This window comes from Ustilaginoidea virens, chromosome 7, assembly GCF_000687475.1.
Source record: "Ustilaginoidea virens chromosome 7, complete sequence".
In the NCBI taxonomy this organism is placed as follows: domain Eukaryota; kingdom Fungi; phylum Ascomycota; class Sordariomycetes; order Hypocreales; family Clavicipitaceae; genus Ustilaginoidea; species Ustilaginoidea virens.
In genome coordinates this window covers 721,257-733,931 of record NC_057322.1, presented here as the reverse complement: position 1 = coordinate 733,931, position 12,675 = coordinate 721,257, and the positions used below count along the sequence as shown (strand labels likewise).

Genomic DNA, 12,675 nt, shown 5'->3' with positions numbered 1-12,675 from the left:
ACCTACGTAGGAACGCGAGTGCTGAGCAGGCGGGCCCAGCTCCCGAGTTGCCGGCATAGTGACGACGCAGACGGTGCCGTAAACTCCGTCCGGAGCACAGGATGGCGTGGTACCATCCATTCCTCGTCAATTCGTTCTCGGGACACCGTCCCATCGCAGGGCATCACTGGATCGGCATTGCGGTGCCGCCTACTCCGTCCGGAGCACAGGATGGCGTGGTACCATCCATTCCTCGTCAATTCGTTCTCGGGACACCGTCCCATCGCAGGGCATCACTGGATCGGCATTGCGGTGCCGCCTACTCCGTCCGGAGCACAGGATGGCGTGGTACCATCCATTCCTCGTCAATTCGTTCTTGGGAGACCGTCCCATCGCAGGGCATCACTGGATCGGCATTGCGGTGCCGTCTACTCCGTCCAGAGCACAGGATGGCGTGGTACCATCCATTCCTCGTCAATTCGTTCTCGGGACACCGTCCCATCGCAGGGCATCACTGGATCGGCATTGCGGTGCCGTCTACTCCGTCCAGAGCACAGGATGGCGTGGTACCATCCATTCCTCGTCAATTCGTTCTCGGGACACCGTCCCATCGCAGGGCATCACTGGATCGGCATTGCGGTGCCGTCTACTCCGTCCGGAGCAGGGGATGGCATGTCCCTAGTCACTACATACCTTACCTGAGTTCCTGGGTCACAATCCCATTGCAGAGCATCGCTTGAACCGGCATTGCGGTGCCATTCCCAACCCAATCACCAGTCTGGCATGCCACATACCCGCCCCAAAGTTCCCGGCAATTCGGCACGGCGGCTCCTCCCACCACGACGCCGACTCAACCGCACATCAACTCACCACTCATTCATCGTCTTGCGCTCTGCACGGCAGCCGTTCACCTTGCCTTCCGCCTAGCTTTAAACGTCTTGAGCGGATCCCCCTTCCTGGCACCGCCCCGGAATCCGCCCCGCCTTGCCCCCTTTCCCTTGCGCTGTCCTCGCAGCTTGCTCGACCTCCTGAGCGGCACGAAGCCAACCTCGTCCGCGGTGAGCCCCTTGTTCCCGTCCTGGGGCAGGAGATACTCGGGCACGTGTTTCAAGTGGGCCTGCTGCCTGGCGGTCCTTAACTCTCCATCGTGACGGAGATGATGGATCTCGCTGGGGTTCTCTTCAAAGTACCTGCAACGGCATGTTAAAAAGAAGAGGGCAAAAAAAGAGAAAAGGTGAAAAAGAAAACAAAGGAGGAAAGAAGAAACAGAGACAGAAGAAAAGGACGGAGACGAGAAAAAGACACGGCTGGGGCGCCTACCTCTTCAGCTTTTCGCTCTTGAGGAGCTCTTGGCGCAGCTCGCGAGTTCTCGCCTCGCGGACGGCCACTTTCGTAACGGCCCGAAGGGCATCGTTCATGCGGTACCGGAACGCCTCCACCTGCTTTGCGTTAAAGTTGTACGGCTTGATCTCCTTGCCCTTCTTGGCCTGCTGCCTCGTGATCCTTGCCAGGACCTTTTCGTCCTTTTCCGCGCTGGGGATCGACGTGGGCATGTGTTTGCGGAACAGCTCCTTGGGCACGACAAAGGACAGGGCCATGCCGGCCTTGCCGGCCCGTGCAGTGCGGCCGATTCGATGGGTGTACGAGGAAGCCGAGGTCGGGAGATCAAAGTTGATGACGGCCGCAACGTTTTTGAAGTCGATGCCTGCGCGGATCAAAGCTGCCGTTAGCAGGGTGCGTTGTTGAATCCCCCCCCCCCGGGGACAAAGTTCAAGACCCAAAGTCATGAGACGTCATGAGACGTCATGAGAATCCGTGTGAGCCCGTACCTCTGGAAACACCATACTCCTTGTCTCGTTTTGCGCCCTTGGGCGTCTTGCTCGACCGCTGCGGCTGCTTCTTCGCGTCGGAGCCGTCCCCTTTGTCTGGCTGGGCCTCCTCGTCCTCCGTCTCCTGGTTTGCTTTCCCCTCGTTGCCCAGGACCTCCTTCTCGTCCGAGGCAATGATGATGTCGTAGACGTTGCGGTTGAACTCTTCGACGACGTGGATTCTCGAGTTGACGGGCAGTTCCGAGTTCAGAATGCAGCTTCGGATGCCAAACTGCTCGAAAAACAGCTTCAATCGGTAGCATCGATCCACGTCGCCGACAAAGATGATGCACTTGCCCTTGACCAGCTGCAGCTTGAAGATGACGTACGCCAGCAAAAACTTTTCGTCTTCTCCGCACCTGCATGGGCACCCTCGTTAGCGGGAAGAAAAGAAAGGAAAATAAAAAAAAAAAAAAGAAGGGGAAAAAAAGAGAAAATTGCTGCGGAGCATGGTCGAGCATGGCCGACTCACTTGGTGACCAGCTGCGTCACGCCTGGTCCGTCCGCGTCGGCTTCTTCCAGGTCCAGCAGGGCGGGCGCGTTGCTGCGATAAAAGGTCTTCTTCAACGAGTCCACCTCCGCTGTGAGGGTGGCGCTCATCATGATTGTCTGGACGGTTTTGGGAATCGACCACGACAGCTTCTCCAGATCCTCGTCGTATCCGTACGACAGCAGCAGGTCGGCTTCGTCCAGGACCAGGTGGGTAAGCTTGGCCAGGGACAGGGCAGACTGGTTCGAGTTGACGTTGTGCCATGCTCTCGAGGGCGTCGATATGACGACGTCCGGAGACGTGGACAGCAGAGACCGCTGCACGGCGTCGGAGAGCTTGTCGGTCAGCTTGACCGCCCGGACGTCCTTGGCGCAGAACGAGGAGAACTGCTCGATGACTTTGAAAACCTGGTCGGCGAGTTCGCGAGTCGGGACCAAAATCAGCGCCGACGTTGCGGAGCTGGCATCGACCTTTTTTTTTTTTTTTTTTGGCGCGTCAGAGACGGATAATCACAATGCATGGAACGACATTAAATAGACACACATGACAAATGTCGCGTTACAGAAACTTCAAGTGGGGAAATTCGAGTTGGGAGTCGAGCGGAAATCGGGCAGAGGCGGGGAGGGGAGACGTGACGCCCAGGTTCATCAAACATACCCTTTTCCTCTTCAGTATGCCGGCGAGGAGGGGCAGCACGTAGGCGGCCGTCTTGCCGGAGCCCGTCTTGGATTTGCAGAGGACGTCTTTGCCGTTCAGGGCCAGGGGAATCGCTTGCTGCTGCACCAACGTGGGCTTCAGGAAGTTTTGCTCGGCAACTGCTTGGACTAGGCGAGGGTCTAGCCCCAGGTCCGCGAAGGAGAGGTCGGCATCCGGGCACGGCTCAGACCTGCTGCGCTTTTGCGGCTCCGGCTCCGGGGAGGACGGGACTCCGTTGTGGTCGAGCTTGCGCTTCATTGCTGTGTTTGGGATATGCTATGGCCTGGTGTTGAGGCAGATGGCCAATGTTGCGTCGGTGCAGAATGCTCATGCGTTGTTCGGATGGGGAGGGCAAAAAAAAAAAAAAAAAAAAAAAAAAAAATCCAGCCACTTATTCGTGCCTTGCGCGCGGGTGGGTGGGTTAGGCCACTGTGGCTGAAGTCTGGGTCGTCAACGTTTGGATACCCTAGGGTGGATTTTGGCCATGAGATTCTGCTTGTCACGGCAATGCCAGTTATCCATGGCCAAGCATCAGCAAGCTAGTATTGGCCTTTTCTTTTTCCCTCTCGGATAATTCAACGCCTGGTCTGCAGATGTAGGTATCGAACGTTTTGCTTTCCAAGTCCCCCCCAACTGACATCGGCTGGAAACATCCAGAGTGCAGGCCGGGCCAACTCCAGCACTCGACTCGACAGCCCTCGACATAAACAACACAACGACAACCCGACCCGTCCGCCATAGCATGCGGTGCTGATACTCTGCCAGTGTGGGACAGTTTCGTACGGTAGCTTTGTTACATGGCGAAGCCCCCCTTCCCCGGCAGGCAGTGGGGCCGACATATCGAGGCTTTATTCGGCTTCATATGCTGCGATGGTTACTTTTTCACCAAGTCGCAAGTTCCGAAGTCGCATGTCTCCAAGTCCCCAAGTCGCATGTCCCCCAGTCACGCAACCCCCGACTCATAACCCTCCGATCGACCAGGCCCATCCCTCCCATCGGAACACATGCCAAGCCTTCCAGCCTCCAGCCTCCCGTCCGCGCGAAACACGAACCCCGTCCACGCGCAAACGTGTACCGTATATGTATGTAGCACAACCTCATCACCACCACCTGCTCTCCTCGAGACACAAGTTGAATCGATTTAGCCGTCCCTGTCCTTGCTCTTTAAAGTAGCCCGTGAAGAATACCTAAACAGATTTGCCTCTGGCGTTCCCTCCCATCTAGCAAAAGTGGCCAAAAAAAAAAAAAAAAAAAGAAGAAGAAGAAAAGAGAAGGGAGAAAAATAAAAAAAAAAGAAACCATTTCTCTGTGACCGTTGCCTCCGAAGCAGCATTCGTATATAGTCATTGGGGCTTGATCATCAGCCGATCACTTGCGTCAACCATCTCCCAAAGCCTGTCACCTCCAAAATCGCTTCCCCGTCCTCCCGTCCCGAGTAAAGCCCGTGTCATCCCAGGACGGGTTGACCTACCTTGATGACATTCCGAATGGAATGAAGCATGTAGGTTCAAAAGCAGCCAAACTCGAGCGTCGCAGCTGCAACAACAAGCGGAAAAACAGGACAACAAGCAGATACCAGAAGAGTATACAGGAAATACGACGAGGGTTTCCTACAAATCACGACACGTTCGCCGCTCTCTGGACGCTCTGATACCAGTTCCCAATCCCCCCGCCCCTTTTCCCCCCCCCCCCCTTTCCTTAGCCTCGTCACCCACAGCATTCGCCTAGTTCGCGGCTGTACAGTTAACTGACGTGTTATCAACATCCTCAAATACAAACTAGTCCGTCGACGGGTGGCCTCTCGGCAAATCGAACCGTAATCGTTCCACCACGACTGCACCGCGCGACTCTTCTGGCTAGAGAGCTGCACGTCGAGATGGAATCAGCGACAAATCTCATCATTTGTCGTCCCAAAGCGACTACTTTTAAGACATACCCGTAGAATCCCATAGCCTGGAGTTTTACCGTCCCTTGCCGGCCGTGAAGAGATCTACAAGAAAAAAGTCAGTGAGCGCCGATACATAAAATGGCTGCGCGAGGAAATCACCGACCTGGGAAGTGTTCTTTTGCATATTGTTCGCAAGCCTGATATAAGATTTGTCAGCTATACCGCATTCCAGCCAGCGTCTGGGATCATGGAAGCCTGTACCTTGGCTGGTTTGCCGACCTTCTGACCAATCACCTTCCACTTGTTGTTTTCATACTCTTTGATGGCATTCAACAAGGCCTGGCTCTATCGTAAGATGACGTCAGTCCAGCAACTGAAATGAAAAAAGAAAATCAAGAAGGAATAACAAAAAGGATGAGACCTCGTGAAGCATACCTCGTCTTCGGCAAACTCTGCATAATGCATATCCTATGGCAAAGTGTCAAAATCCATCAACAGCACTCAACGCATGCCCATGCATATCGACAAACTGTACCTTGTACCAATGTTTCTTCACTGAGCCTTCTGTTCTGGCAGGGAACGTCTGTACGCATCTTAGTAAGCCGGACGTGGTCAAGGATGTTTTGTGCCACCAGGTGGTTGTTGTTGTTGTTGTTGTTGTTGTTGTGGGTGTTGTGGGCCTACCTTGGCAATTTCTGCCCAACTGTTTCCAGCGTCTCGCATCTGTTTCAGTCTGAGCTCCTCTTGAGGTGTCCATGGAGTGTTGGTCCTGCTCTTCTTGGCCGGCGGCGGCTGCACTGGTGTAGTATTGGCATCTTCGGATGCAGCCTGGGCCTGGGCCTGGGCCTGAGCCGGAGGAGGAGCTGGAGCGGCTTGGGGAGTAGGGGGAGTCGGGGCCGGTGGTTGAACTTGGCTTGCTGGGACGGGAGCAGCGGGAGCGGCAGCAGTAGCTGGGGACGGTGCCGTGTTGGGAGCCGGTCGCTTACGCTGACGGCCTTGTTGCGCCGGGGTTGGAGTTTGCGCTTGTTGCTGAGCACCGGAAGCACCTGGAGCCTGGGAGACACTGATTGGTGGCTGGCCTGGGGCTGGGTGATGCTGCTGCTGCTGCTGAGGTGCCATGTTGGGCTGCGCGGCAGCGTAGGGAAATTCCATGCGCTGTTCGTTTCGACGTGCCATGTCTGGTTGATAGGGATGATTGCTGTTTACGTCGGACAAAGTCAGCGCTGTTGGAAATGCAACACAGGGCTACCCTACCGCCGGGTCGGGACGGCATGGCGATATCAGATACTGAAGGGAGCTTGGTGGTCCCGTCCCTGACACAGCGAAACCCGTTCAACCACCACAACTGCCGCCACGGAACGAAACGAAACCCAAATGCAGGAACATGGCTGTCATGGGCAGTTTTGGTTTTGTGTTTGACGGTGAAGGGGAGTTGGTTGCACCAACTTGGGGAAGAAGCGTTGGGGGAAGAAGAGGGTGAAAGGGGAAGAAAAAAACCAGACAGCAAGTAGGCACGAAGCAAGTTGACAGCAAGCAGGTACACAAGAGGATCGAGGACCAAAGGGGCAAAAGGTGAAGTAGGTAGGTAGTAGGTAGGTAGGCAGACGGTGGATAAATGGGATGTAGACGACGATGGATTGAAAGTACCAGGAACAAACAGAGGGATGGAGTCGGTACTTACTGCATGTCGTTTGGCGGGTGAGTGGAGTTGGAGTAGACGTACTCCGGCACAGGGCCGACCTGCCACTGCTGCATGATCTGGATGCGACAGAAACAAATACTGTCAGTGAAAGGCTCTACGACGGAGAAGAGAAGAGAGACAAAAGGGCCCGGATCAAGGCGAACCCAAGCGATCGCAGGCACGATTTAGTCATTGTTTGCGAGGCGCGAGATTTGGCGACAAACATGGGTCTTGTCTGCAGCGACGCGGCTGGTGTAGCCTAGGTTTGCGAAGCTCAACGCGCGCCGTCGAACACGGTAAGCGGCATAGGACAAGACCTAGCCCGCTGCGAGCGCGACGTCGATGCAAACGTGACAATGAACAGTAGCCAAGGGGAGTTTCTGCAGAGGCAAACGGGGAAAGGAAAAAGGGCAAAGCGCAAACAAAAAAAAAGAAAAAAAAAAAAAGAGAGAGAGAGAGAGGCGACGTACCGCGTGATGCTCACAGGCAACAGAATCAATCAATCCCTCGGATAAATCTGCAGCAAGAGAAGTCGATTGTTGCAGAGGGCCTTGGACTTGTTTTTCTTGTTTTTTTCTTGTTTCCTTTTTTATTGCTGCTGCGGCTGCTGCTGGTGCTGTTGCTGCTTTATTTTTTTTTATTTTTATTTTTTCCCACACTTGCTGCCAGCAAAAAAAAAAAAAAAAAAAAAAAAAAGGTCGTGAGGCAGGTCCTCTGGTAGAGAGACAAGTCAAAGTTACACAGGTGGTCCCGGGGTCGGGGTCTGGTGTGGTAGACAGCAAGAGCCACGGGTTTGCGTAATACAAAATTCCTGCGTCTTGAGAGATGGGCAGGGCGAGGTAGTTGACGTTGGCCAGCCTGGGCCTGGAGAGTGCAGTGGAGGCTGAAACCCAATAGCCTGATGGTGTGTGGACCGCTGTGGACCGCTGTGGATTCTGTGGATTCTGTGGACTCTGTGGACTATAACTAGCCCCAAGACACATGAGAAAGTGGGTTCCGTGAGAGGATAAGACGGGCTGGTGGTCGCCAAGCGGAAAGGGTAGGTAGGTACTTACGTATGCGTCTGGTCTGTCCAGTCTTTTCCTGAGCGGACGGCTGGGTCGAGCAGGTACCTAACCGGGTGCTGGTGCTGGCGCTGGCGCTGGCGCTGGAGCTGGCCCCGGCTTTGTGCAAGCAGGCGATTACTGCGAAAAGGGGAAAATGCGGAAAATGCGGCGGATAATGTGGAAAATGTTGAACAGACAAGGCAAAGGGGGAAAAGGGGTGCCCTTTTGCGCAGCCAACAACGACCCTATGTCGCGCCCCCGATGCAGATGCAGCTGACGGGGTGAGAAATTGGCAGCGCGTGGCGATGCTGGGTATTGGCTGCCGATGAAAAGGGAACCTGGGGCGCCCGCTGGTTCAGCACCGGCTGGGATTGACAAGTGAAGATGGACAAGCGCCTGAGCACGTCGCAGCACTTGGGAAGGGGGGTCGGCCAGGTCCTCTCCTTCTCCAGACGTCGCGTCTCTGGTCCCTTTTGCGCAACGCAACCTCTTGCGTGCGGAGGCCGCTGATGAATGAAGCTTGATGATGAGATGTCTCGACAATGAACCGGAGCGGGTGCGTGCGGTGGATCCCGCCGAGCATGTACAAAGCGTCTGGTGCTTCGGGGGGACGAGGAGTTCTGGTACTTGGCGCCCAAGTAGCTTCTGCTTTAGAGCGCTTTGGGGGGTTTGAGGCGGTCGAGAATTTTTCTGGACCAGACTCGAGGTGACTTTTTTTTTTTTTTCCCGCCGGAAAAAGCGAGGGGGGGAATGGATGCGAGAGGAAAGAATGGGGGGTCAGTCAAGTCCTTGCGCGCGGTGCGGCCGTCTGCGCAGGGAAGTGGTACAGTACATGTATGACCAAGCTATTTCGAGCGACCAGCCATCTCGGTCCAATAGAGCGGCCCGAAAATCTGACCACGACCCGCACTTGCGTCTACCCAACAATCATGATTCGTACTGTACGGAGTACAAGCTGCTACACGGTATGTACTGCGCCCGATTGCGCCAGCGCGCCAGTGCGCCAGTGCGCCAGTACCAGTCCCTACAGTACGTGCTACTTCCTACTAGGCCCCCCCCCCACAACCAACCAACCAACCCCCCCCACAACAAATTGACAATAACATGCAATGTCCAAGGCGGCTGGCTGGCATTCCCCTTCTCATTCCTTCAATGTTCTCCTCTTTACCAGCCTTCCCGGGAAAAAAAAAAAAGAAAAAAAAAAGACAAGCGGGCTGGATAAAGGTTGGCTAGAGGCTGGCTGGCGGGCTGGCTACTCCGCCCTCCGTGTCGGAAAAATGGTTGCACACCAAAATTCCAGGCTCACGTATTTTGCCACGCGCAGGCGAATGCTGTCATCTCCAGAGCCCGTCACTGGGATGCCCCCTGCCCCATCCCGTATAGAATTCAGGAATTGCATCCGCGCAAAGGCCGTGTCGGGTAAGAAGGGTAAGCTTATGCGAAGGAAAGCACCTGCCAGACGGTCTAGGTACCTCGGTGCATCCTGCTCTGCCTCACGTTGCGCATTCTGCCTGACTTTCTGCCTGAGCTTCTGCCTGAGCTTCTGCCTGAGCTTCTGCCTGACTTTCTGCCTGAGGAAGCAACCAGGCTCCTCGCCATTGTTCATTGTTCAGAGACATGGATCATCCCGTCTTGCGAAATAAACCCCGCCCCCTGGTACGGAGTAGACACTTCATGTAACTCTCTCCATCTTGCCCTTTAGCCATTCGTAAAGCTCATGATTGCCGCTTGAGATCCAAAGATCCAAGATGGCCCAAGCGCAGCCCATCTGTGCCTCGCTTCGGTAGCCGATCCGAAGATGCGTCCCGAGTACCGCGGTGACTTGATGAGTACACCGCTGGCATTCTACGCTTTGTTCTTGGCTTGTACCCAATACATTGCTGTTCTTCTGCTCCGCACATTGCCCTCGCTCGATGTTCAATGCTCGATGCTCGATATTCGATGTTCGATGTTCGATGTTCAATGTTCAATGTTCAATGTTCAATGTTCGATGTTTGATGTTTGATGTTTCGATATTTAATGTCGGATGCTTAAACACCACCCCCCCTCCCCAACGTGCAACTGCCGTCGCTGCAACCACTCGTCCTGGTCAGATCAGTTGGCTCTGGCGCGTGCGGAAGAAAGCTCAAGTCAAAGGCGCCTCCCACCCAGCGTCGAAAACTTGCCCAACGCAGACACCCCAAGCTATCAGCTACAACTCCCTCGTTTCCGGTTCATATCCGCACAAGGCTGTTCTCAACCAGAAGTGACTACTCGGACAATTACGTCAGGTAACCGATGCTCCATGGCTCGTCTCCTCATGCCTTGACATGACGCGCGGTAGATTCGGCTTGTAAGCAAATGATGGCTCCGGATGGATGGATTCCGAGTTAGTTTGAGTACGAGGACAACCCGTGCAGATTAGTAGTGTTTGAGGCTACGAATCGTCCTGTACTTGTCCATCCGGGCTCTCGATGGCGACTGAATGGAAAAGTCTAATGTTTAGTGCTTGTGCTTTTCCTTGTTTCCGTCAATAAAACCAGGTCGAAATGGTGCACGAGGTGGTGGTTAGTAAATCAAACAGACTTGATCCCAAACTCGGACCCAGACTCGAACCCACGTGACGGGAAGCATGCGAATCAGAACCACATGATATCACGTGGGTAAATACAAAAGAAGAGCAAGGGAAAGGGAGAAAAAAAAAAAAAAAAAAAAAAAAAAAAAAAAAAAAAAAAAAAAAAACACACACCCAGAAAATAGAGCGCGTGGTCCGACAGTACAGAGCGGGTGCAAGTGTCGGAACAATTGTAGCTGGAAGCAGATAGCAGTTTCACAAGCCCTCCATTATCATATCCGCGCCGCCATGTTGAAACCTAGACGACGTGCATATTGTGCGGCAATGTTGACACCGACTCGGATTGAACTAGTGCAAGTTTCAAGGGACCCTCAAACCACGCCCCGCCTCCGCCTGTCAGGGTTCGTGAGATGCTCCGTGGCGCTGAGCCATGCCCTACTGGAGGAGTTGCCACCAAGATGGCAGGTACGGAGACACTAATAAGCTGGAGGTACTCTGCCAAGCTCGCTTGTTGCCATTGCCATGTACTTTCCCCAAGTGGCTTGGTGGTTCCTGCCATACATGCTGCAGAAGAGGCATGCATTTCATCATAGACCAGAAGGGAAGAGCGGGAACTTTATTACCAACAAACAGCTCAACAGGACCCCGAGGGAAAAAAAAAAAAAATCACAAAAAAAAAAAAACCCCCCTCCCCGGACCAGACCATCACGACATCATTTTCAAACCCCGAAACGCTACTCACGTCCTATGATGGCGTCGCATACAACAAGACATCCTGGAAATGGAGCCGAGCTTGTTCACGAGGAACAGCTTCCCGTGTTCCAGGCTAACGCTTCGAGGGCAAGTCGGGCGGGTGCTGTGCCAGGCTAGTTCGGCTGGGATTCCCTGGCCCCGACGCAGGAACATGCTCTGCGGCGAGGGCCGGGATTTCAAAACAGAGCCGCTCGCTTGTAACATGTCAAGGCAACCCCTTCAAGGCATTCAGTCACAAGAGTTGCCATGTTGCCGCGGCACCAAGGATGCGCCACCACGACTCTCCCAGCGGTTCAGATGCGAGAGATGGCTCCGGTGTTCAAACCCGTGGCTGCTTTTGCCTGGCATCCGGTTTAGCTTCGCATCCCAAGGTGGTGTTTCGAGATGGACCCCCTTGCGTGCTTCCTTTTTGCCAATACACTAATAATTCCGCTGTGTAGTTTGCAACTTGTTATGCTAGCCTCGACACAAAAGACCTCATCATGACTCCGCGCCACCGTTGTCTCATTACCCTAAAAAGTACGGAGTGGTGACTTTCAGCTCCGACAGCTTTGTGCGAAGCGAACAGCAATTGCCTCGGGCCACCCTTTTTTTGCAGCAGAACCCGTGCTTCAAGAGGTGCTGACTACAGTGTAACGAACGCACTTTGCTTCGCAGTCTTGTATTACACTACACTGTTGTGGCCGGATCGGTGGACGGACCGGAGGCCGTCATCTGGAAAGACCGTCATGCGCAAGCCATGTCAAGCGACATGTACGCAACAACCGTTCTGCCAATTCGCCAGCCGCTTCATTCATACCATGATTTTTTTCTCGCGTCAACCATACTTCCAGTGGGTTGACATGCTGTCGCGAGCGGGCATCGCATCAGGCCAGCGCCTCAAGCCCATGTCCAAGCTGTCACAGCGCCGAGTGGACAGCCGAACTGAGATGTAACAAGGCTGGATCTCGAGCGACAGGGACCCCTGTCCATGTTGTACCAGATCGAGAACATCACCAGCAAGTCGTTCCGTAGAAGAGGAACAATGCGGGTCTTGCAACTTGCCGCTAATCAACAAGGCGTCTTGCCGTTTCGCGCCGTGTTTTACTATATCAGTGCCATCTAGCACTTGCCTCTTCTTCTACTTGCATCTGCTCTTCTCTTCTTTATTCCCTTCTTTTCTTCTCTTCGTTTCTCCTGCGCGGCAAAACACCAACCGCGTTGCACGTCAACGTTTTCTCTGTTTCTAGTCTTGTATTCTTTCGTTCCTATTTCTTTATTCCGCCTGCCATCCTTCTTTCTTTTCTTGCTACTCTTGCTACCCTACCGGCCAGGCTGCTACCATTCTTTTAACCAGAGCTCGATGTTGAATGATGGACCAATAATCCAGTCGGCTTTTTGTTCAATATATTTCACTTCTTTCTTTGGATAGACCACTCTGGGTATACATCCCTCTCGTTAAGAAACTTTGCTACAAGGCTGGACTTTGGACACTTTTCTTTTTCTTTTTCTTTTCCGATCACTATCACGCATCTACGCCTCAAGTTCATCCGACCGTCAAGAGGCCTGGTTTGCCATTTCGGTTTCCTTTAGATCTATAACGGACAACCTCTCGTTTTCTCTTTTCTCTGTCGAAACTCGAAACCGCGTCAAAGCGAAAGCTCCAGTGCTTCGAAACCGAGCCCGAGCTGCTTACTGTAATAAACTACTGCATCCACCAAGAGAATCCAGCTATAATGTC

The 12,675-nt window shown here is 53.8% G+C and overlaps 3 protein-coding genes across 3 annotated transcripts; 1 reads left to right on the top strand and 2 right to left on the bottom strand.

Moving 5' to 3' along the window:
- Window positions 1–886: 886 nt before the first annotated feature.
- Window positions 887–3,291, bottom strand: UV8b_07826 (uncharacterized protein; the record flags this gene model as incomplete). The annotated part of the gene is made up of 5 exons (XM_043145323.1): window positions 887–1,169; window positions 1,300–1,684; window positions 1,809–2,206; window positions 2,320–2,807; window positions 2,995–3,291. 5 exons carry the CDS (start codon window positions 3,289–3,291, stop codon window positions 887–889), a joined length of 1,851 nt encoding a protein of 616 aa, XP_043001258.1.
- A 1,703-nt stretch (window positions 3,292–4,994) lies between these two features.
- On the bottom strand, window positions 4,995–7,585 carry UV8b_07825 (uncharacterized protein; the record flags this gene model as incomplete). The annotated part of the gene is made up of 9 exons (XM_043145322.1): window positions 4,995–5,023; window positions 5,085–5,118; window positions 5,183–5,266; window positions 5,357–5,389; window positions 5,457–5,504; window positions 5,606–6,119; window positions 6,603–6,679; window positions 7,073–7,158; window positions 7,345–7,585. 9 exons carry the CDS (start codon window positions 7,583–7,585, stop codon window positions 4,995–4,997), a joined length of 1,146 nt encoding a protein of 381 aa, XP_043001257.1.
- A 1,861-nt stretch (window positions 7,586–9,446) lies between these two features.
- Window positions 9,447–9,653, top strand: UV8b_07824 (uncharacterized protein; the record flags this gene model as incomplete). Its single annotated transcript, XM_043145321.1, has 1 exon — window positions 9,447–9,653. The coding sequence occupies one exon, from the start codon at window positions 9,447–9,449 to the stop codon at window positions 9,651–9,653; it is 207 nt and encodes a 68-aa protein (XP_043001256.1).
- Between the last annotated feature and the right edge of the window lie 3,022 nt (window positions 9,654–12,675).